At 45.9% G+C, this 20,753-nt stretch overlaps 1 protein-coding gene across 2 annotated transcripts in view; it reads right to left on the bottom strand.

Moving 5' to 3' along the window:
* Positions 1 to 1,277: 1,277 nt before the first annotated feature.
* The window catches only part of LOC144159601 (CUB and sushi domain-containing protein 3), a 95,054-nt gene continuing 75,578 nt past the window's right edge, over positions 1,278 to 20,753 (bottom strand). Inside the window, exons 10-13 of one of the 2 annotated variants that reach the window (XM_077691187.1) lie at positions 18,105 to 18,240; positions 9,989 to 10,272; positions 8,999 to 9,080; positions 1,278 to 4,634 (exon numbers count right to left, since the gene is read on the bottom strand). In XM_077691187.1, the coding sequence (XP_077547313.1) occupies positions 4,310 to 4,634; positions 8,999 to 9,080; positions 9,989 to 10,272; positions 18,105 to 18,240 (827 nt within the window). In that variant the 3' untranslated portion in view covers positions 1,278 to 4,309. Of the gene's footprint in view, positions 4,724 to 8,998; positions 9,081 to 9,988; positions 10,273 to 18,104; positions 18,241 to 20,753 lie in introns of both variants that reach the window. The other variant, XM_077691188.1, reaches the window with a different exon arrangement.

Here is a 20,753-nt window from a genome sequence, read left to right as displayed (position 1 = left end):
CCACCGTTCTTTGTCATAAAAAGAATGTGCAGTATGTTTCACGGGCATTTAGCTCGCTATACAAGCTGTAAGCCCTGCCTAACATGCGTTTGCTTTTGCCGGCCTCCGCCAATCGCAGAGCTTAGCCCATGTGACGGCATAGGTTCTGTTGCGGGAAATGAGCTGGTGGGTCGCATGACCATTCCCGTTTTTCCTAATTATGTAGCTTATTTGAGCGAAGTTTGCGTTATAAGTGGTGTCGTTATGGTTCTAACGAGGCAATCTTTCGAATGAACCAAAATTGTGTTTTCTCTTCATGGCTCCTTTAAAAGAGCACCAGCTGATGAGGCACGCCGGGGCACGCGAACGCCCAATAAACCTGATGAGGCTGCGAAATCAGGGGTAAACCAAGGGTACTTGCTTTCTCTGCCGCTAATCTTGTTCACACCCATTGTTCGGACCGAGCGCTGAAAAAGGTGTCCTTGGCATTTCCCCAGATTTAACGTCAGAAGCCGAAACGAATTAAGCAACCCTGTCGGCGGCCGTCCCTGAAGTGACGTAACTTCCTCCCCAATTTTTGCCATGGATCAGGAATGCTAGGATCCTCTCCTCAGTATAATTTTCTTTGTCGTTTCCTTGGAGGCAGGTGTACGTAACATGCTGATGTGTCGAACTTGCAGAGGACAACCCCGCTTTTGTGGCTGAGGACGGGGGCGTAGAAGCGTCGTCATCATCTTTATTTGTTTGCGCCGTTTTTCTTTTTTTTTTTCGTATCAAACCGAGCGTGAAATCCAGCCGTGCGCACGATTAAGCTGCACCCACAACCTCGCGGTCTGTGAGAAATTTCTCCATCGAACAATTTGCCGGAAGTTGAGGTGACAAACATTAAAATCCGGGCACCTAAAACTGTAAGCGATGATTTCTCAGTGAAGCAGCAATGCAATAATATCTGCAGTCACGAAGAGGAGTAAGGAACTGTACGGGCCTGTAGAATTACTTGGGGTTGGTCGACTTCATATGGACTTCGAACTTCCGCTTGAACGAAAGAACACAAGACGTTAGAAGAAGACACGGACACAATGGGCTGAAAACAGTGATTGAGCTGAAAGCACCTATGTTAATTGAGAGTTCCAAAGCCAGGCGCGTACAATTGTTTGCGCCTACGTTGGTTTTTACTAACGGCTGAACTGTTGCCTAGTATGGGAGCAAATAGACGGCTCGCGCCACTGGTCAGGAGAGCGGCATTTTTGTTAACTACGACATCAGGGTGCTTGAAGAGTGGAGTAAGGCGCAATGCAAGTACCTGGGAGCACAACTGTAGGAACTGAACTTTATTACAAAACAAAAATAAACACGTTTTAGAGATGGACAAGTTCGACGCCAGCGCGGAAATACAGCTGTACAATGCGAGCACAATGAACGACATTGCTCTGCAGGGGGTACACTCACACACACGCAATAAATAAAGAGCTTCGTTGGTAGCGAAAAAATGGGGAGGGAGGGGGGAGGGGGCATTACAAAAACAGTTGCCCCCACGACGAGAAAAACGGTTAATAAAACCACATGAATCATACTGGTTCCATCGAAATGCTTGCGGAATACGTGATTCATACGGGTTTATCGAGCGCTTGTTACATGATGAGCATGATGTCTCCAGCGATAATCGCAGGAAATGAAGAGGGCAGCAATAGACGTTCTTATTGCATAGTAAAAAGCCCCATTTTGAAAGATATCAGATTCGTGAAGGGAGTGACTTGATTAGCCTGAGCAATTCACGGCATTTTTTTTTGGAAATAACACAAAGGTTATCTGACAACATGACGCACCTGGAGCAGAAACTTTGTCGCTTCTATACACATTTGCAACCTTGTCTTATATCACCATACGTTCTTGCCATTTTTATCCCCATAAGCCGAAAACAGTAGGAGATACTGTTTTCGACTTCACAAGTGTTTCGGCCTGCCAAAGAATAGCTTAAAATTCTGAAGCGTTCCACACTTGCTCAAATGTTACTTTTACGCAGCTTTATGAATAAGTAAACTTTTACGCTAATCTTTACAAGCTTCTGCATCGTTTTTACGCCCAGTAAAAACATATATGGGGAAGCACAATCAAGCAGACATTGAATACGCACAATCAAACACCCCGAATCCAACTCAAAATGAGTGGTACAGATTAGGGCATCCTCCGAAACCTACCTTGAGAACAGAGATTCGTCCGACATACACTGAGGGTATCAAACATTCATCAAATACAAATCTGCAGTAACAACGTGTGTCTACTCGAGATCGATGATACTTCGCAAAATTCCAAGCATACACTCCCTACGCCAACTGACACATGCTGTGCAAAATGATGGCAAAACCTGGATGAGTCTTAATTCTGCGAAATGTAGTGAAGTAACCATAAATACATGCGAAAATAAATACGATGTTACCAGGGCAAGTTCTGTTTATATTCCACGTGTGTACAAACGAGGAAATGATTAAAAAGTTGGGAAATAAATAGGAAGCAAATAGTACAATTTACGTGTTCGTTGTGTTGAATTTTACTAACGCATACCACAAGTAGATACCATCTTTCATACAACCGCTGGTAACACTGGCGGCCTACAAAATTTGGATAGGGTTGCATAACCTCTGTGCTCAGGATATTACGTGGATATTCTCAACATTCCAAAACAACAAACCGATGCTGGTAATAGCATTCTGTTTTGTTGATTTTCTACACGCCATTTTTAGAACCCTCAATGCATTAATAGGGAGCAACGCTTAGGTTCAATTTTTTTTCATCTTTGTAAAGTAGAAGGGGGTGCGTAGCATCTAGCAAATACGAGCAAACCAAAGGACATCGTACAACAACACAGACCTGCACTTCCATACGTGAAGTCAATATCCTCACGTAATTCGTAAACCATATGGGATACACGTCTGCTTAGGAAGATCTTCGTCAGTATATTATTGTCATAACAGTGCACTATTCGGACGAATAAAAGACAATAATAGCAGGTACAAAGCAAGACTTGTCGGTCCTTTTTTTTTTTTTTTTTGCACGACACTGTAGACAAGTTAAGAGGTGAAGAAAAAAATTATTGCTATGCTTTGCGGAACATAAGGCATGCCTATTTTTTTCTTCAGGACACTTAAATATAAGGAATAGGAATTGCATAAAGCCTAACTGCTCTTATTCAGCTAAGCGCAAATACTTATATCTTGTTTCGGTTGGAAGAATTTCCATTAAACCCAACAATTGCGTGCAGTTTCCCTAGCTGGTCGGTTCCAGACAGGGAGTTCACACGTCCTAGAATTCAACGAATTTCACACACCATATTTCTGCCTCAAACACCTGTTGATTATTTACATGACCTCGAAGATAATTGTACAAATAAAAATTCAATATTTTCAAGTCTTAACTAAAGGTTTGTACGCAGAGCACATCAAGTTCTATAGCTTGCTATTTTGACAAACTATTAAGCTCCGCCTACAATTGCAAGAACAGAACAAAACAACAAAAGGTACACTAGGGCATACGCTAAAACATTCGTGTAGAATGTGTTGGTGGGTTTATGGGCTAATGTAGCCTTGCCCTGGAGTTGGTATACCGAGACATGGGTATACCGAGGGACATTTATCGATAAGGATCAGCATTTCTTTTCCTGGCAAGAAGTGCAAACATACTTGCTATAAGGATTTTTATGTGTGTGTATGTGTGGTAGGGACAGCAAACGTACAGGAAAAGAAGGTTTTTGATGTGATATGTGAACCTAAGATATGCACTTGAGACGATGTCGCTGCCTAAACACACCATATAGTGCATGCGCTGATAGCGCTTTGCAGCTGCAAACAAACACAATTTTACTACTGCCGTGGTATACTCTCCGAAGGCAGAACTACCGTACGTGCTGCCCACTTTCAGCTTCGATGGGCCACGGGAAAAAAAGGCCTAGAAAAAGGCAAAAATTGCTCTTCCGCACAAATAGAATGAAATAATGCGGAAAACTTGAATGTGTAGCGGCGTGCACTAGAGACGCTAGTATGAATGCTCAGAACAAGCGACCATCAAGTTAATTGTAAAAAAAGGGCTGAAACTAGAGAATTGATAACGAAACGCAAGATACGTCTAATGCTTGTCTGTAACGTGAACAACTGCCCTAGTGCTGGCAGACAGGTGGGCAATTGCAACTGCACTCCATTCCTGTACATTTTCTCAGTACCCATCTCAACCACCCCGAAACAAACTATCTGAACGATTCTGCAACACAGTCACCCCGTCACGCATTGAGTCAGAACACCTGCATCAGTCCCTTGAGTCCTACTGGTGACAAGCATCATCACCTGCGATGCGGCCTGCCGTAGAGAGCGGCCACATCGTTGACGGTGATCTCGTTAGCCTCTCGATAGCCTTCAAGAGTTCGGGACGACACGTGCGGGTGGTCGAGCGTATCGATGCGTGACATCTTGTTCCCGCCGGCACCGGCGGCACCAGCGTCGTACCGGAGGTTCTCCCAGGCGCGCTTGTAGTGCCTCTGAAGACCGTGCTCTGCATACGCCCCGACGGGCGAGTTGTCCAGCGACGAGCAGCCGCTAGACCCGCCTCCCGCCGCCATCTTGGCTGCCCGGCATCGGTCGACGCCGTCGCAGTCCCCCTGCCGCGCTCTGTGGTGAAGCGGCAAGCGCGCCGCCGAGTTGGTTGGTGCGTGGTTGTTGTGAAGGGGGGATCGGGAAAACTTCCCATCTACCGAGACCTGTTAGCGTGCGAGAGAGTAGAAGGGGGAAGAGGACGCACAGGCAAATCGCGACGGGGTCAGTGGAGGGTTAATGCTGCACACGGTTCCATTGTGCCTCGCTTTAAAGTCGAACAACGCCACAGGCCGTCCTTGCAGGCAAAAAGCAGTGAATACAAGCCTGTTGCGTTTGTTAGTACAGACCAGAAACTACCCATTCCTACTATCAAAAGCCGAAATCGCTTAATCTCAAGGCGGAAACGAAAGTTCTAAAAGAACAAAACCGCGGAAATAAGCTAATTGTAAACCCAGTACTGTTTTGTTGGAAATTACAACTATGACGATGGAAGAGAAATAATGCGAATACTTTGTAGCCAGCGCTAACTCACTCTCACAACAAGCGTTGCTAATCGCTGCAGGCTGCGAGCTTTGTATACAGAATCACACGAATGCAGAGCAGGTAGTTTTAGTGCATTGCGGCACGGCTGAATTTCACAGTCCGGAAGCAGAATGTTACATCTGTATATCTGTAGTGCATATAGATATGATGCAATAGATCTGGTTCATATAGATCTAGAGATATATAGATTTATCGGCATATCTGTATTGCATCTGTATTGCATATATTGCAGAATATTGTATATAACGGAGAAGAGTAAAAAATACCTGCACTTTACTTGACTTCAGACTTAAAACGCCAAATCTGAGCTGAATGTTTTACAGAAGGTGTGTAAAATTTCTCGAATGTGAAACCAGTATTCGTTTTTTTTTTTTTTTTTTTGGGGGGGGGGGGGGGGGCGATATTATTTGGGGCATCGTTTACACCTTTGTAAGCTGGTTTCAGTGACTGTCAAGTTGTAGCTGCTTTAGGATCAAATCAGGGCAAGCTTCACAGTATCTGCTCCAGGATCAAATTAGGACAAGGTCCACAGTAAATTATTTGACAATTACTTCTCAACAGTTAACAGTTTTAGACAAGAAGGGTAAAATAAAAGCTGTTCATTTTTCACAAACCAGAATTTTGTAAATATCTACACTGTTTCACTAAGCAATCTTCGCGGGTAAATCAGCTTTCCAGTGGCGTACATACGCATGCAAGTATAATAGTGCACCTGTTTCAGGGTTTCTTCGTGGTTTTTGCAGTGCACACATCTGATATGAACTGAAAATGCTAGATCGAAATAGAAGATAACAAAACAGGACATGTTTAACGCTCATTGAAGAAAGAAAGTACATGTATCTGCTGGTTTCCAAATCTTCATTGAGACCTTTTTAACATAATAACTTACGATTGCGAACCTCTTGATATTGCCGCAATTTATATGACTTTTTCTGGGCACTCAAATTCATGTCACTTGATACAGTTTCAGCCATTCTTGACCGGACATTACTCTTTCATAAACATGGGCCCCAGTTTACCTATTTTCAAATAATTTGGCGAGGTGAGCACTTTGGCACTGCTTTTTAAATTTCCTACGCTGTGGTTAGAGTGTTTGCAAAAACGGAAGTGGCGTTGTTGGGCTTTGATGCAATAAATAAAATACAACAGGCAAGAAACGTCCAAATCATGTCAGTTTTGATTTAAAATATTTTTCAAATTACCTCAGGACAAAATAATGTTCACGATGAGTGTTGTCTTTGCCATCTAAAACTATATGAACATGACGTTGGATTTGTGCATTGTTCAATAAGCCAGTTCCTTTAAAACATGCTTCATTCTTTTATGACAGTTTCTATCAAACAAAAAAAAAATGTCAAGAACGTGCGAACCCAAACCACTGATTTCAAGGCAAGGAAAGGGCAAAATCCGTGCAACGGGGAATTAGATAAAGCATGCCGCATCCTCCGCCATACCATCAAAAACTGCCGGACATGCAAACAGATGCAAATTACAGGCATGCATCATCCCGAAGATGAAACTTCACGACAGAAAGAGGGTTGGGAAATACAATGAGATCATTTTTCACGCTACACTTCTATGATTGCAGTTTGAGGGCAGGGCGAGCTGTTTTCTTTGCACTTTTCTTAATTTCCTGCTCTGCAAGGAGCAATTATACGTTGCTTAGTCGCTTCATAGCCGTACAGCCAAATGAGCGCACGTGTCTTTGCACTATTTTCAAAATGCATTCCGGATGAAAGGGGGAAAAGTCCTAGGAACCATTTACGTGTTTCTTTGATGTCGTCGTTACACAGTGACCGGACATACCTATGTTTACCAAGGCTGCATCGAAGTCCAGCCTACCGCTACAGGGTTTGTAATGCGAAATTGTTATTTTTACAAAATGCAAAAGTTCGAGCCTAATCATATCCTGTCCATTTTTTCTGCCGCTTTCAGTGCCAGCTCTCTGAGTTCATTTTATGCGAAAGCGTAGTTCGCTCAAGAAGCGAAAAAAAAGTGTCGATGGCCGGAAGACAAAAATAACGGCAAGAGATTTCCCCTTTGACAGGGAAAGGGGGTATGCGACGGCCTGGCAACGCGGGTACCCTCGCAGTGCCGTCCCGGATACCGTGTTATATATATATATATATATATATATATATATATATATATATATATATATATATATATATATATATATATATATACATGATACGACAGCTCAACTCCCTGATACGTATAAGCAGCCCTGACGGACATACTTTCAGTGATGGAGCCGCGAGTGTATTCTTCAACCTGACACCTGACGTTAAGGTCCAAGCTCACGCGCGGAAAACGACGCGTTTCCCGACGCGTTTTCTCTCTCCCCAAACCAGCCAGGAAGCGGTCAAGAAAAAAAAACGCGTGCGGAAATGCGTCTCTTTTCGCATATGTGTTTGGCACTTTTTCACCTAACCTTACGCGCAAAACAGCTTCAACCCGGCCACTCCTGGTCCTCTTTGCCTCGATACCGACTTGTTCTTGTCCTCTTTGCCTCGATAACGACCAGCACGCGTATGCTTTCGCATTCTTGCTTATAAGCAGACTTTGGTGTTCTCCGCAATTTTATTAATACTGGCAAGCTGATTTGGGCAGTGGGTTACAATAGTTTTCTGACTCAAAGCCTTAGTAGGTGATCTCCGACGCGCTTTACCCCTGCAACTCGGAATCGTTTCGCATCTGCTTTTTGAGACCACTGTGTGCATGCCTAGCGAAGCGTGGTTGCAGGGCTCATGGCAAAAGGGGCAAGCAAAGCTTTATTTGTGTGTGTTTGACTCTCTAGCCTGTTTTTTTTCCTGTGGGGTCCGGGATTGCTCAGCGTCCGCCACGGTATTATAGACACAGGCCGCTATATGGCATGTTCCAGTAATCGCTCGACTGCATTTGAATCTGCACCTGCCTACTTTTCGGGGAATATATGCGGCGTGTCTGGCACTGCCTCGCCCGGAACTAGTTCTTGGTCACGCCTTGCGCTTCGTGTCTGTTCGAGCGTAACAACCAAAGTCCAAAAAACACCGAAGCCAGCGGCTCCCAGACAAGCGATTCTGAGACGCGACACAAAATAAGATCTCAGAGCTAAATGGATATTGCACCTCGAGTCTCTACGCGAAATATCGGAAGCTGAACGTGATTCCCCAGTGACCTTTTTGTACCAAGTGAACTATGACGAGTTTGGCAGCCCAATGGACGGGTGCCGTATTACGCGATTACGGGTACTGTATTAGGTGACTGTGGCTGGCCCTGAACGTCCATTGACTTGTTTGACCGCCTTGTTGTAGGTGACATAAGTATTTATGCCACCAGAATGCACCAGGTTCAATTTTATACCTACTTAACTGTCTACGCGCGGGAGCACCTCGTGATTGTGCCGCAGATCTGGGTGCGACGTAACCAAGTGGTCCTGCTTTAGGACTGGCAAAACGAGCCCGTGGTTTTATTAACAAACACGCTGGCGGCATGTGACTTGTCTCTGCACGGTATTGCCTATCGCAGCGGAAGAAATGATTTGCCTTGAGGACTAAATATACAAGTAAATGACGGTGAAACTTCACAGATATGATATTTTGTTTATTTCGCCGCCGCCAGCTTAAAATCAGGTCAGTGCACTCGAGCTAAGTAACAAAGAGAATAAGGTGGAAATTTGAATCAAACTTAGTGCTATCAGGCTCGAAATCACCCCTGAATGTTAACACGTTTGACAATCTATTTAGCCTGCCACAGCGCGCTATGTTTGGTGCAGACTCATAGAATGATGGAAGTGCGACGGTGCGTTCCAAAAGAGTGAAGCAGAGTCTGAACAGTGCGTTGTGCAACATGGTGTAAAAAAAAACAGGTGCACTAAAGCAATGAGTATTTTAAGTTCAATACCTGCGACCTACCTTCGTATCACGATGACTACAATAGTGATGACTGCTGCAAGGACGACGAAGCCGCCGAAAACTCCTAACGCTATGAACCCACCTGAAACGACAAGGAAATGACACACATTACAGATCGTGTTCAGCGAACAGGACCAACTCGTTATCATCATATTGCTTTGTTCGAAATTTCGCTTTGTTCTAAATTTGTCATTTTTCCCAGTGGAATTCAGAGAGAGCAAATCATCTCCGCTTTGAACGAAGTATCGCTGATAACGAAACTGTTTCATGTCTTGAGGAATTTGGTATATCGAGGATTAATCGTAATTTGTGGTCGCTGCCAATTTTGTAGTTGGCGCATTATTTTGAAAAAGATTGCATGCCAGTCGCATTAGTGACCGATGTTTAAAAGGTTAAATGAGGTTCAATTAGCAGATGAGAGAATTAAAGAAATGCGCTTTTATGTGCAGTGCTCATGGAAGTTGTCTGTAACAACGATTTATACTTCAACTAGTCATGTCAAAAAACTGCTGACACATACTCTTCAAAGAAGTGTTGAGGACTGAAGCACTCGGTCCAGGCTTCAGAACGGCGGAGCATTTCATTCTAAAATACTTCGGCCGGAAGTGGAAAAGTTGCGTTATATACAAGTGTCTTGGCCTCCGAGCGTTGGAACCGCTGTTTAAACGGAACAAGATTATAAAGGTTCCCTGTTTCTGCACAAGGGACTTCCTAGAAAAGAGCATTCCCGTTAGACAATATGCCCGGCTACGAAACCGCATCTTACAAGTTCCCTGAAGTTTCATTTAATGATGCTATTCCGTTCTGCGGCTTGCAGCCTTTTTTAAGAACATCAAGAGCGACGCACAGCAACTACTGCTCTCCGGGGCAGAGATCGCTCAACCGCCATTTGGGCTCCTGGACTGAGAAACCACCCGGATTTGCCTGCGACATAACGTTCTCTACTAGTACTACTACTACTACTCTACAAATACAAAGAGCAAGCCATACCCATGTTGAGCTTGGCCCCCGAGCGTGCGACCGAGTCGTCACCGAAGTCGCCGAGGAGGTCCGGTGGCGCGAGCACGGTACGGTGGCCGGATGACCCGGCCACGTCGTGGTCGACGGGTCGGAAAGCGGGCCTTCGCGCTGGCTGCGGCGGTGTCGTAGGTTGAGGCCGCGGACGGTGCGTGGACCTAACCGTGGCCGTGGCTGTGGGTCGAGGTGGTACAACCGTGGTTGTCACGAACGTGGGCCGCTGGTCGGGGCGTTCGGGCATGAAGTCGGGGTGGAACCTGCTCGGTTTTCACAAGAAATGGAAACACAGGAAATGAAAGTTGCTTTTAGCCTGACTAGTAATGTTAGCGCACCCATAATTTTTGTCGTCAAGGAGCTAACGGATACACTTTTAGAAACAGGCGGAGGTGGGGTGCATTTGATTCTAAAAGGGTGCAAAAAAAACTTTCTGTATTTTGTAGCACTAGATCAGAGCAGGAAAAACTCCCTACGTTATGCCGCATTTTCGGAAGCTCCTTGCAACAAGTACGACCAGGAAGTACAACACCCAGTCATTGTTTGAACGACAGAACCATCCTGGGCTCAATGTCCCGAATAATTACTAAAATAGTGTGCTGTGCTATTTACAGCGCTGAACTCTGTTACAGTAATGCATGCAAGCATCCACTTTTTGTATTACCGCGGAACAGCACTACCTCTAAAACCCCAACATTTCCCAGTGGATCCGTTAGAGCTTGAGTTGCAGCCGTGCCGGGAGTCGCTCAAAACTTGGCGCACCAAGGTGGAGAAGAGAAAAATGGTAGACCAAGCAGTGTGAGGGGAAGTAGCGAGGAGGCAAGCGGCCGACGAGTAGGTGTGGAGATTGCGCGTGGCGGCACAGATGTTCGGGTGGGGAAGACGTAAGTGCTCACTTCCAAGGAAGAGCAGAGCGTCAGCGAAGAAAACTGAAAGCCGATCGTGAGGGTGTCAAGTGGCACAGAGAAGATACGGATTTCCAGGCGAGGACTGCCGAAGCTCGAAAAGCCTAGTTAAAGATAGTGAAGACCACCAGCTTCACTATTTCCTCTTTCTTCGGATCTAAATTGCGATGGTGGCCTAATTTTCTTTTGGTGAAACGCAGGAGCACCGACGCATCATTAGGCGCTCACGGCGGCCTATACTGGAGAGCTGAATCTGCCTCCGACGAAAGAAGTTTCCTAGCGCAGGCGTTTTCAATTCTCGGTAGTGTCTGTCGGCAATGTGGCATGAGAAATTGTATAAATCGAATAAGCCTTTTCGGGTAACGAAACAACCACGCAGGTTAATTAAGAGGAGGAAATGAGACTAAGCTCAGCGGTTACCGGTCGCATCTTCCGGGGGTCGCAACCTGGCGCCCCAGCAGCGGCCGCGTCCACTGTGGTTCACGGAACGGAAGTGTGTCGAGCGGCGGCTCTGATTAGTCCAGGCCAGTGGCCAGCTTCCGGTGTGCGTCCGGTTGTCTGGCATAGCGACACCTCGGAAAACGGGACGCGTTGCCGCGAGGTGCCGCATGGGCGTGTTGGCGCGTGTATGTGAGCGTGCAAGCGCTTTCGTGTTGTGACCATGTCACAATAACGATAACAGCAAAGCAATAACTGGAAAGCATTCCATGTGATGTTTGTTCAAAGTTTGCTTAGGACATATTACCCAATCAATGCATGGTACCTCCAAAGAGGGATTGTTTGCTTCATTTCAAGTGACCAGCTGGTAAAATATGAACTGCCGGGGGGTTACCCCCGGGCCTTCTAAGTATCATTGCTTAGTGTGAATGCTTATTAAAATTACGCATTCACTACGAAAGAAAACGTTGATTAAAACTGCGCGAAAATGCGGTGCGAACATAAAGAACGCTTAATAAATGTGCCTGCTCACTGAATACTTCAGCCAGCAGGCGAAAACCGTAAGGTATCCTTTTTGTCGGCATCATCCTCATCCCCAGCATCATCATAATTATAAGTCCTTCATTTCTTGGTTGTAACCAGCAAAGTGGAAGCTCCTAACCCTGACTCAGCCAGTCCCATACTACCTGGGATCTGATTCTTTCACTCAGAAGCAATCGCTTGCATCACAGAACCGGATGCGTTACCGCTTCAGATGCACATTTATTCGTGCGTACGTTCGTACATGCGTCCCAACGCATCATCCACGTCATCCCCATAGCCAGATCAACACGTCTCTGACGAATAGAGCGACTATGGCCTCGTGAACTCCGCTCCTCGTGGAGAAAAAGTGTTGCATACACACAACGTCGATACTGAGTATACGAATGGTGTTGCCTCTGATCACGAGTGAAAGTGGAGCGCCATCTACAGCTCAGTTTAGTAATGAATGCATTGAGCAAGAGCGCGTAAATTTGCGTGCGTCAGAATGCACTCAGGACCTGCTTCCATCTATTCCTTACCATTAGGGAAGAGGCAGATCACGGTGGGTATCCACACCAATGATTTGTGCTTCCCACTTGTCGCTGCAACGAGTTGTTGCGACACCCATCTCCATGGGTAGGAGCTGCCATATCAAAGTATGGTGAAGCAAATCAGCCATAAGATGTCATTCGTTATGACTAGAGGAGATGGGAGGAGGGAGGGATGCCTTTAATGATAAAGACAAGCCCAGACTGAGTCATCCAATGGCAGCGAGCTTGGCTTGAGTATGCAATGAACAGACATCCTGCAGAGGTGCTACATTTGCGGTGGATTCATTTCCTCTTCTATTACAACACCTATGCAATTCAATATCCCGTCCACACGGGGAGCCGATTCTACAAAAGATGTACTCAGACGTTCAGAAGCTCTATAGTAATTCTTTAAAGCTGTAGGTATCATGCAACGGCACAAGCGTTGAGAAGACAAGGAGATAGTAGAACAGAAGCTAGAGCTACTCGGCGCATTGCAACAATGAAAGGCAGTGCAAAGGACGTAGACAAGAGAAGGAAAGCAGCCGTACACGGGGCAGACTAAGAACTGAATTTCATTTGAGTAAAGAGACCTTTACACACGAATACAAGCAAGAAAAATGCCTAGTATGCATCGACTAAAACAATGACACGCAATAGATGAAAGCGGGGAGACGATACGGGCATAAGGCATTGCGATAATACCCATGTAGAAATGTTTGTGCCAGAGAAAAAAAGAAGCAAATGGCCAACGCAATCGAAAGACCCAACAGGTCACACTCAACACTCTTGTCCGGAAATGCGATTGCCGCGCTCAAGTGGAGCCGACACCCGCACCGCCTTTCTCAGGATGGCGTATGCTTCAAAAACTTCTCTCGTGCGCGCAACCTTGTAACCCTGAAAACATTGCAGGCCTCGCAGCGTGGCCAAAGTTTGAAGGTTTTGCAGTGGATGGCCAAGCTGTTGCCAGTAAAAGCGCGTATGCTGCTGGTGTTGTCCCTGAACCGATCGTTGATACGTCGGCCCGTTTGGCCGATGTGCGATAGCCAGCATGACATGAGGTTTCGTAAACCTCACAACACTGTCAGTCAACGAAACGCTCAGCGCGTTCTTTTTTTTATCCTGCGCCGCCTACTTGTTTTTTTTTTATGTTTTCCGATACATCAGCGCATACCAAGCTGGTGAAAAGAGGAATCCCACGTCCTCATGTAAAAAAAAAAAACAAGCAGGAATGCGTTGCTGTGCTCCCGTCTGCAGCAAACCCAGGCAGGTTTCCGTTCTCAGATTGAGCGCCTGATCACAGCAGGGTTTCGTCGCGATCTTCCCCTCGCAATGGGACCGAAGCTTCCACGAGAGTCCGGCAAAAAGAACAAGCCGAGCAAACGAGACAAAACTAGCAAAATGGCCGTGTTGCCCTATGTACATGATGTTACCCATAGAACAAAGGAGGTGAGTGAAAGAGTGGTGGTTCGCGCCCTTTTCTCGGAGCCCAACAAGCAAGACACTTCTCAAGAAAACGAAGATTGGGGTGGAATGCAGAAAAAAAAATGGTCACCATCCCGCCCTGTGAAAGTGGATGCACACCAAAGCTGTTGTAAACCACTACAAACGGTGAAGAAGGAGGGCATGAAATCTCTCGTCGTCTCGGCGGGATTGCCACTTGCGCTCGGCTAGTGTCACTAGATAAAGGTACAGAGAACTGACAGTCTTTTCTCCTGTTGCGAATGTGCCGCCGCCTTGATCATTGGTAACTTGGTGTTATGTAACATTTATTTATATTTCGACGGTTCATGGGCGCCGTCGAGTTGTTGCTTATGCGTTTTAGTCTTGTAGGCTTAGCTTGGCCTCCCTGCTGTGTGGCTGCGCACGAATGACGTCGTCTGGAATGTCAAAGATAACGCTTGTATACTCGGTTACAACTCAAGAACGGCACCACCTCATGTAGTGTATCACTCCGCCAAAGCGCCGGACCCGTGACGTCAGTGCGCGCGCGTTTTGAAAGGGGTTTGTTATGAATGCGTGATATCGTCTGCCTTGTCTCACGCAGTTTGTTTGTCGTCACTGGAGTCGTTTATAAGCATAATAAGTCCAAAAAATCACGGGAACGGCTCACGCTATGTTCAAAATATACCCAGTAACGCCCTACTTGCGCCGCGCGGAGAAATATCCGGCTACGGTGATAAGGCACAGCGGAAACTTCCGGTGCCGTTCTTAAGTTGTCACCGAGTATAACAGCATTTCAGCAGCAGACGTATGTCTGAAGATGCGGCAAATGCCGATTCCGGCCCAGCCTGACGCATGCGCACAGGCGCCTTGTCACCGACAATTCCGTTTGGATATTGTCTTTTTTTTTCCTTAAACGAATTCTGAGCTCTATGCTGTATGCCTGATTAGCCTGACGCAGACCTCGGCATCTTATGCCTTTGTGCGTTGGTGTTTTTGCCTACAGAGATCTTTTCCCACGGCAATGAAACCATTTGAGGGTGAGGTATACAGCTTGGCTGCAAAAACGCGCGAAGCGCTTCCTTGACTGCCAGGTTTGTCTGGCTTACAAAATTCCTGCCATGCAAGCCAAAGGGGTCAATGTATCATTGTTCGGCTCCACCCTCCGTACTTTTGCCTTCAGAAACGTTCACCGGTAGCATTTTTACCGTCCACTGCAAAGTCTGTAAATGTTGGCCACGCCTCGAGCTCCGCGATGCTGTCAGACGCTGTAAGAATGCGTCCGTGAGAGAAGTTTACGAAGCGTATACGCGACCCTAAGAAAGGCTATGCGGGTATCACTTTCACTTCTGTCTCCACTAAGCGTTGAAATCCCATTTCTGGACGATGGTCTTGGCTGTGGCTTTTAAGGTCCCTTGATTGCGTGAACGCTTTGCTTATTTTTGGTTAGTATCAGTTGTTCAGTATCGCATGCTCATTATCACGTTGCCGTGCATTTCTAGCACTGCATTTTTAGACCCTGCGTACTACGCATTTTTTTTCGGTCATACGGGTATATACAAAGCTTCCTTTACAGAAATAAAATTCAGTTTACAGCCTGCGCCATGTCCCCCTGTTTCGCATCTTTTGTCCACGTATTTTGAGGAGTTTTTCTTGGTGTTAAGGAGATCCGTCTCTATATACGGTGATATCTTTTCCTTAAATGAGTACTGATAACAAAGTTCGATTTCTAAAATATTCTACTTCGACCCGCCGCGGTGGCTCAGTGGCTAAGGCGTTGCGCTGCTGAGCACGAGGTCGCGGGTTCGATTCCAGGCCGCGGCGGCCGCTTTTCTGATGGAGGCGAAAAGCAAAAACGCCCGTGTGTACGAGATTTCGGCGCACGATAAAGATCCCCAGGTGGTCAAAATTAATCCGGAGCCCTCCACTACGGCGCGCCTCATCGCCCGCGTTGCGTCGGCGCGTTAAACCCCACAATCAGAATTAAAATATTCTACTTCGTTTAATGACGATGTAATGATGTCTTTGTGAAGACGTATTAAACTTTGTGTGGTGCTAATTTTCGATCGATAGAATAGCCGCAGTTTTGAGAGGCCCGGAAAGTTTGAAACTGCTTATCAGCGAAAGAGGTGTGCAACAAAATAGCTTCAAGCTTGCGAAACTCGATAAGGTCGGTCTGTTCCGTCTCAGTATCATACATCCCAGAATCGAAGCCGACAAGCATGTTCACGACAAAAATAACGACTTTCTGGTGGGACCTGTGGTGTACTTAGTCCTCTTTCGTACAGGTGCCGACACCTCTTGGCAGTACAGAGAAGCCAAATGTGACTGTATATTCTTTAAATATTTTGAGTTTGTAGGTGTCGCGAGTACGAAAGTTGTCGAAAGTCAACGACAAGGCCGACGTCTTGCTTAGGCTAGAAAAAAACGACGCGTTCTAGACCCTTGAGTCCCCCGTCAGTGTTCCTCGGATTTTCAGCGGCAGAAACAGGAAGACCTGCTATGAATGGCGGCGTAATTCGTTAACGGCAGCTCGTTGCACAGACATTGCAGTTTACGAGCTACCAGGGACTCCTAAGAGCGAAAACCAAAAAAAAAAAAAAAGAGTGGTGTCAGTCCTACTGTCAGGTCGATAGCCTATCATTTAAGAAAATAAGAAAAAAAAAGATTGTTTTATGCACTATATACTCAGCGAATTTATCCTCGAGTGGTTTCGTGCACGTTGTTTGCTTTCTTCTCTTGACGGCTGCTTTCAGGCGAGATAACTAATCAGTCTAAGAGACGACTACCAATAAACGGAATCGAAGCGCGTGGGTTAGTTTACCCAGCCTGGCTAGCGTGGAAAAGAGCTCTTTTGTCCTGGAAAACAAAGCAGATAGGGCATCACAAAGCTGCTTGAAAGGGTCCTTTAATTTGCTGTTGCCTCTTTTTCTGCTTGTGGCCCGTGTGCCGGTGGTATTCTTGAATTGCCACTACTAACAACAGCAAGCGCGAAAAAAAGCAACAACATTCCGAAAGAAAATATCAGAACAGTCCCCACATTCCATCCTGTGCTCCGTTCCCTGTACATGAAGGTTCTCTTTCACAGCCAAGATAGACGTAATTACACCTTTGGTGAACGGGCCCGGTGCTAGGCGAATTGATTGTTTTTCAACCTAAACGCATCCCACCGAGACCTAATTAAACGAGCCTCTTATACTAGGCGTTGCTTTTGGTGGTCTTTCTAGGCCAACTGCTTCAACGTAAGACATTTGCCCTTGGCAGCTCTTTTTCAACGAACGAAACAACACACCCGTTGTGAGCCTGTATTTGTCATTAACTTCAGCCAATTCTTTGTTTGTGTTCTGTCATTCATGCTCGAACGGGCGAGGAATGTCAACAGAAGCGATTAAGGATTCCGTTCAAGTTTCGCCCGTGGTAGTTGTTTCTTGATCCGCGAAGTGGAACAGGTGCGACGGCCATACTGAATCTCAATAACGTAATACGACGTGATCATTCGGTCCCAAGTTACTTTGCGTGAGGAGATCTGAAGCTGTCAAGTGAACACCCACCCAGTGCTTCGAAACCAGCCGCTTGACAACTCGATTCAACAAAGCCGGAACACACACTCCCCAAAATAAAAAACTGGATAAAAACAATGACGTTTCGCCCAGCGTAATTGATACCTATAGTTTATTTCAGAAGCTGCCTGCAGAACTGTGGAGGCTACATAGTTGTCAACAGTCCGCCCATTGAGGACGCCTAACTCGCCGTAAAGGAAAGCGACAATAGGCACCGGGGTCTTGCGGTTCCACCTGCACAGAGGGTAGACAGAAATGTCCTTTCAAGGCTCCCTTCACGGTGAGTTAGGCGCGCTTAGTGGGCGGACTGTTGGCAACAATGTAGCCTCCGCAGTGCTGCATGCTGCTTCTGAAATGCAGAATAGAAAGTATTATCAACGTGCCTGCTGCAAGAATCTTTCTGCACAGATATGTAGAAATATTCTCTACTACACACGCTCTAAATCGGTCACGTGGGCCCGTACTTACAGTACACGCATGCTCGTAGCAAGGAGCATCACGTGCATGAACACTGCCTAGCCGCTTTTCGTTTTGATGTGAACAAGAGACCCATACACATGTGTCACGTCCTGTCATTGTTTTCATGCAGTGGTTTTTTATTTCGGCCAATGTTCCGGTCATGTTATTTCCTCTCCAGACGAGCCTCCCTCGAACTTTGTACTAGAGTTCAACAAAGTTTAGACTACAGATAACTTGCCTGGTCGGAATGATCACAGGACCCTCTCCGCCGCCATTCTGGTGGCCGTTGATCCGAGGAGGCGCGGGTGGCTCCTCGGTGGTGGTCGTCGTAACTGTCGTCGTGGTTGTTATCACTGGCCGGGGTGTTGTCGGCCCTGCGTCGACACGACATTATCAGTAGCCGTTACACCAAACAGTGTTCCCAAGCTGTAGGCATTCCTAACGAATTTGTACTCGAATCCCCCCGCATTGTCTCAGGGGCTAAGGCGATGTGTGGCTGTCCCCAGGACACGCTATTGAATTTCGACCCACGCGGAAGCCCCTTAAAGGTTAAAAACAAAAACGCCATGCGTCGAGATTTCGGAGCATGTTAAAGACCTCCAGGTGATCAAATTAATCCGGAGTCCTACACTACAGTGCGCCTCACAGCCCAGGTGTAGCTTCGGCGCGTTAAGCCTCCAAAATTTGATTTTTTGTGTGCTGAGGCCGCAGGAGAGGAAGCTTTGGAGGTGGCCACGCTTAGCATGTTTTCTGCTCTGTTTAGCACTAAACAGCCATTGGTTTATTGATCAGAAAAGAACAAATCGATCGATCGATCCATTCATTTGTTCGTGCACCCATCCATCTACCTAATAATACGCGGATAAACTTTTGTGCGTCCTAGCGTAACTTCAGGGTCAGTGCATAACTGATTTATCATTGGGTGATAATTCCCGCACGAAAAACTTTACCGCGTTGCCTTCAGCTCGCGTAATAAAGGTAGCTCCCATAACAGTCACGTTGAGTAAAAAAGCAGTGCTAAAAGTCCTAACACGGCTGAATTCCTGCTTCCGAAAACATTTACCGCCTTTACTCGCATAATGATCGCACTCGTGTAATGGTCGCACCCCTGAAGTTTGTCGTCAAAGTTAGATCTTTTTTTATTTCCCGCGCAATGAGCGCAACCTGAGCTAGCCACAGCGCTATATCGTGTGTGTGCCAAGTCTAGCGGCCGGATGATTATCGTGCGTATACCTCTGTTTCCGTCCCTTTAAAGAGGACATGGCTATGTTATTGCGGCAGACTTGCCGATATTAGCGATATCAGCAAGCATGCGTTGAATATCGACGAGGGAGAAACTCTAACTAAATGCACAAAATTTACTCGCAAGAAAAAGAAAAAATGCGCTCAGGCTGCTGCATGGGTTGCTGAGTCGGCAGCCGTGTCTGTTTTGATGTCCCGCACTGTGAGAGTGGCACCACTTATTGGCCCAACTGTTGTCACATCGCAGCTAACTCGTTCTGGCGCGTTCCGTAATTCATGAAAACACTGCATTTTGCGTAACTTTGCAAAGCGGCTGGCGGCGCTGTTCGTAGTTTTAATTACGTTTTTATTTCTCATGTTCATGAGACCTATCGCAAAAATTTTGACCCACAACATGCTTGCGTTTTCTGTGCTCGAAAATTTTCGCGAAAAATTTATCCCGCGTAATGAACGCACCCCTAAATTTGCATAATAACTTCAAAAAAAAACTGCGATCATAAAGCGAGTAAACACGGTACATGTTGCCGTTATCATTTGCATCTTCGTGCTTCGAATCATGCGCCTGCAACCGCATTTTCATTTTTTCCTAAGCTACCTGTTTCGCGACAAAATGTTAGAAAAGTGGCCTTCGAAGTTTTAAAACCTCTTTGTACATTTCTCCCCGTTTTGGAAGGTACTCATAAAATTCCTTTTTAGCCGTGGATGTGTACACTCGAATTTGAAAGGCGTAATGACTCCAAACGGAAAGTAACGCATACAGTTTCGGGAGTATTATTGCTAATTTGACCACCGAGCAATAATAACACTGCTGATCGTTCCTCTGTGAACATTAAAAGGGGTGACGACCTTCTGTGTTAATTCCATTCTGTGATGTACTGTACTGACTTAGACAACAATAGACTGACTTTGAAACGCACTTCAGTGCATTTTCTTATGAAACTTCTAAAATGTAACTTCCTTACTTACAAAACGACAAGAAATCGAGCACAAATGTTTCCTACAGAAAAATAACACCTGTTAAAATATTCCTGCATGCGCGGAGTCGATTGCGACGAATGATGCGATCGGGCATGTATAAACCGCTCGAGATACCTTTGCACACTTTTATTCATAGGTGGGTAGAGTCGTGGCATCTAACGTCTACGCCCTAGGTTCGATCAATAAATTGCTTCCTCTTCCTATGAGGCTGTCAGCTATAAAATTTCCTCTTTAGTCTTATTCAAAATAAAAGTGTCGTTAGCGAGCGCGAAACAGTGAACATATCATATTCACCGTACGTTTTTTTAAAAGAAACGCTGCTATAAAAGATGATTTTGTAATCGTAGGCCCAAGTTTCCTCCGCGATACTGCTGCAAAATAGTTCCTTCTTGTCCAATATAACTGAATTGCTTCCTCCTCCTATGAGGCTGTCGAGCTATAACATTTCCTCTTGTGCCTTATTCAAAATAAAAGTGTCGTAGCGAGCGCGAAACATTCGCAGTGCACATAACATCATATTCACCGTACTTTTTTTAACGAAACGCTGCTATAAAAGATGATTTTGTAATCTTAGGGCCCAAGATTCCTCCGCGATATTGCTGCAAAATATTTGCTTCTTGTCCAATATAACTGAATTGCTTCCTCCTCCTATGAGGCTGTCGAGCTA

This window comes from Haemaphysalis longicornis, unplaced genomic scaffold, assembly GCF_048455015.1.
Source record: "Haemaphysalis longicornis isolate Haplotype H1 unplaced genomic scaffold, Haemaphysalis longicornis Haplotype H1 scaffold_10, whole genome shotgun sequence".
Classification (NCBI taxonomy): domain Eukaryota; kingdom Metazoa; phylum Arthropoda; class Arachnida; order Ixodida; family Ixodidae; genus Haemaphysalis; species Haemaphysalis longicornis.
The sequence above is the reverse complement of the archived record's forward strand: the minus strand, read 5'-3'. Positions and strand labels throughout refer to the sequence as shown.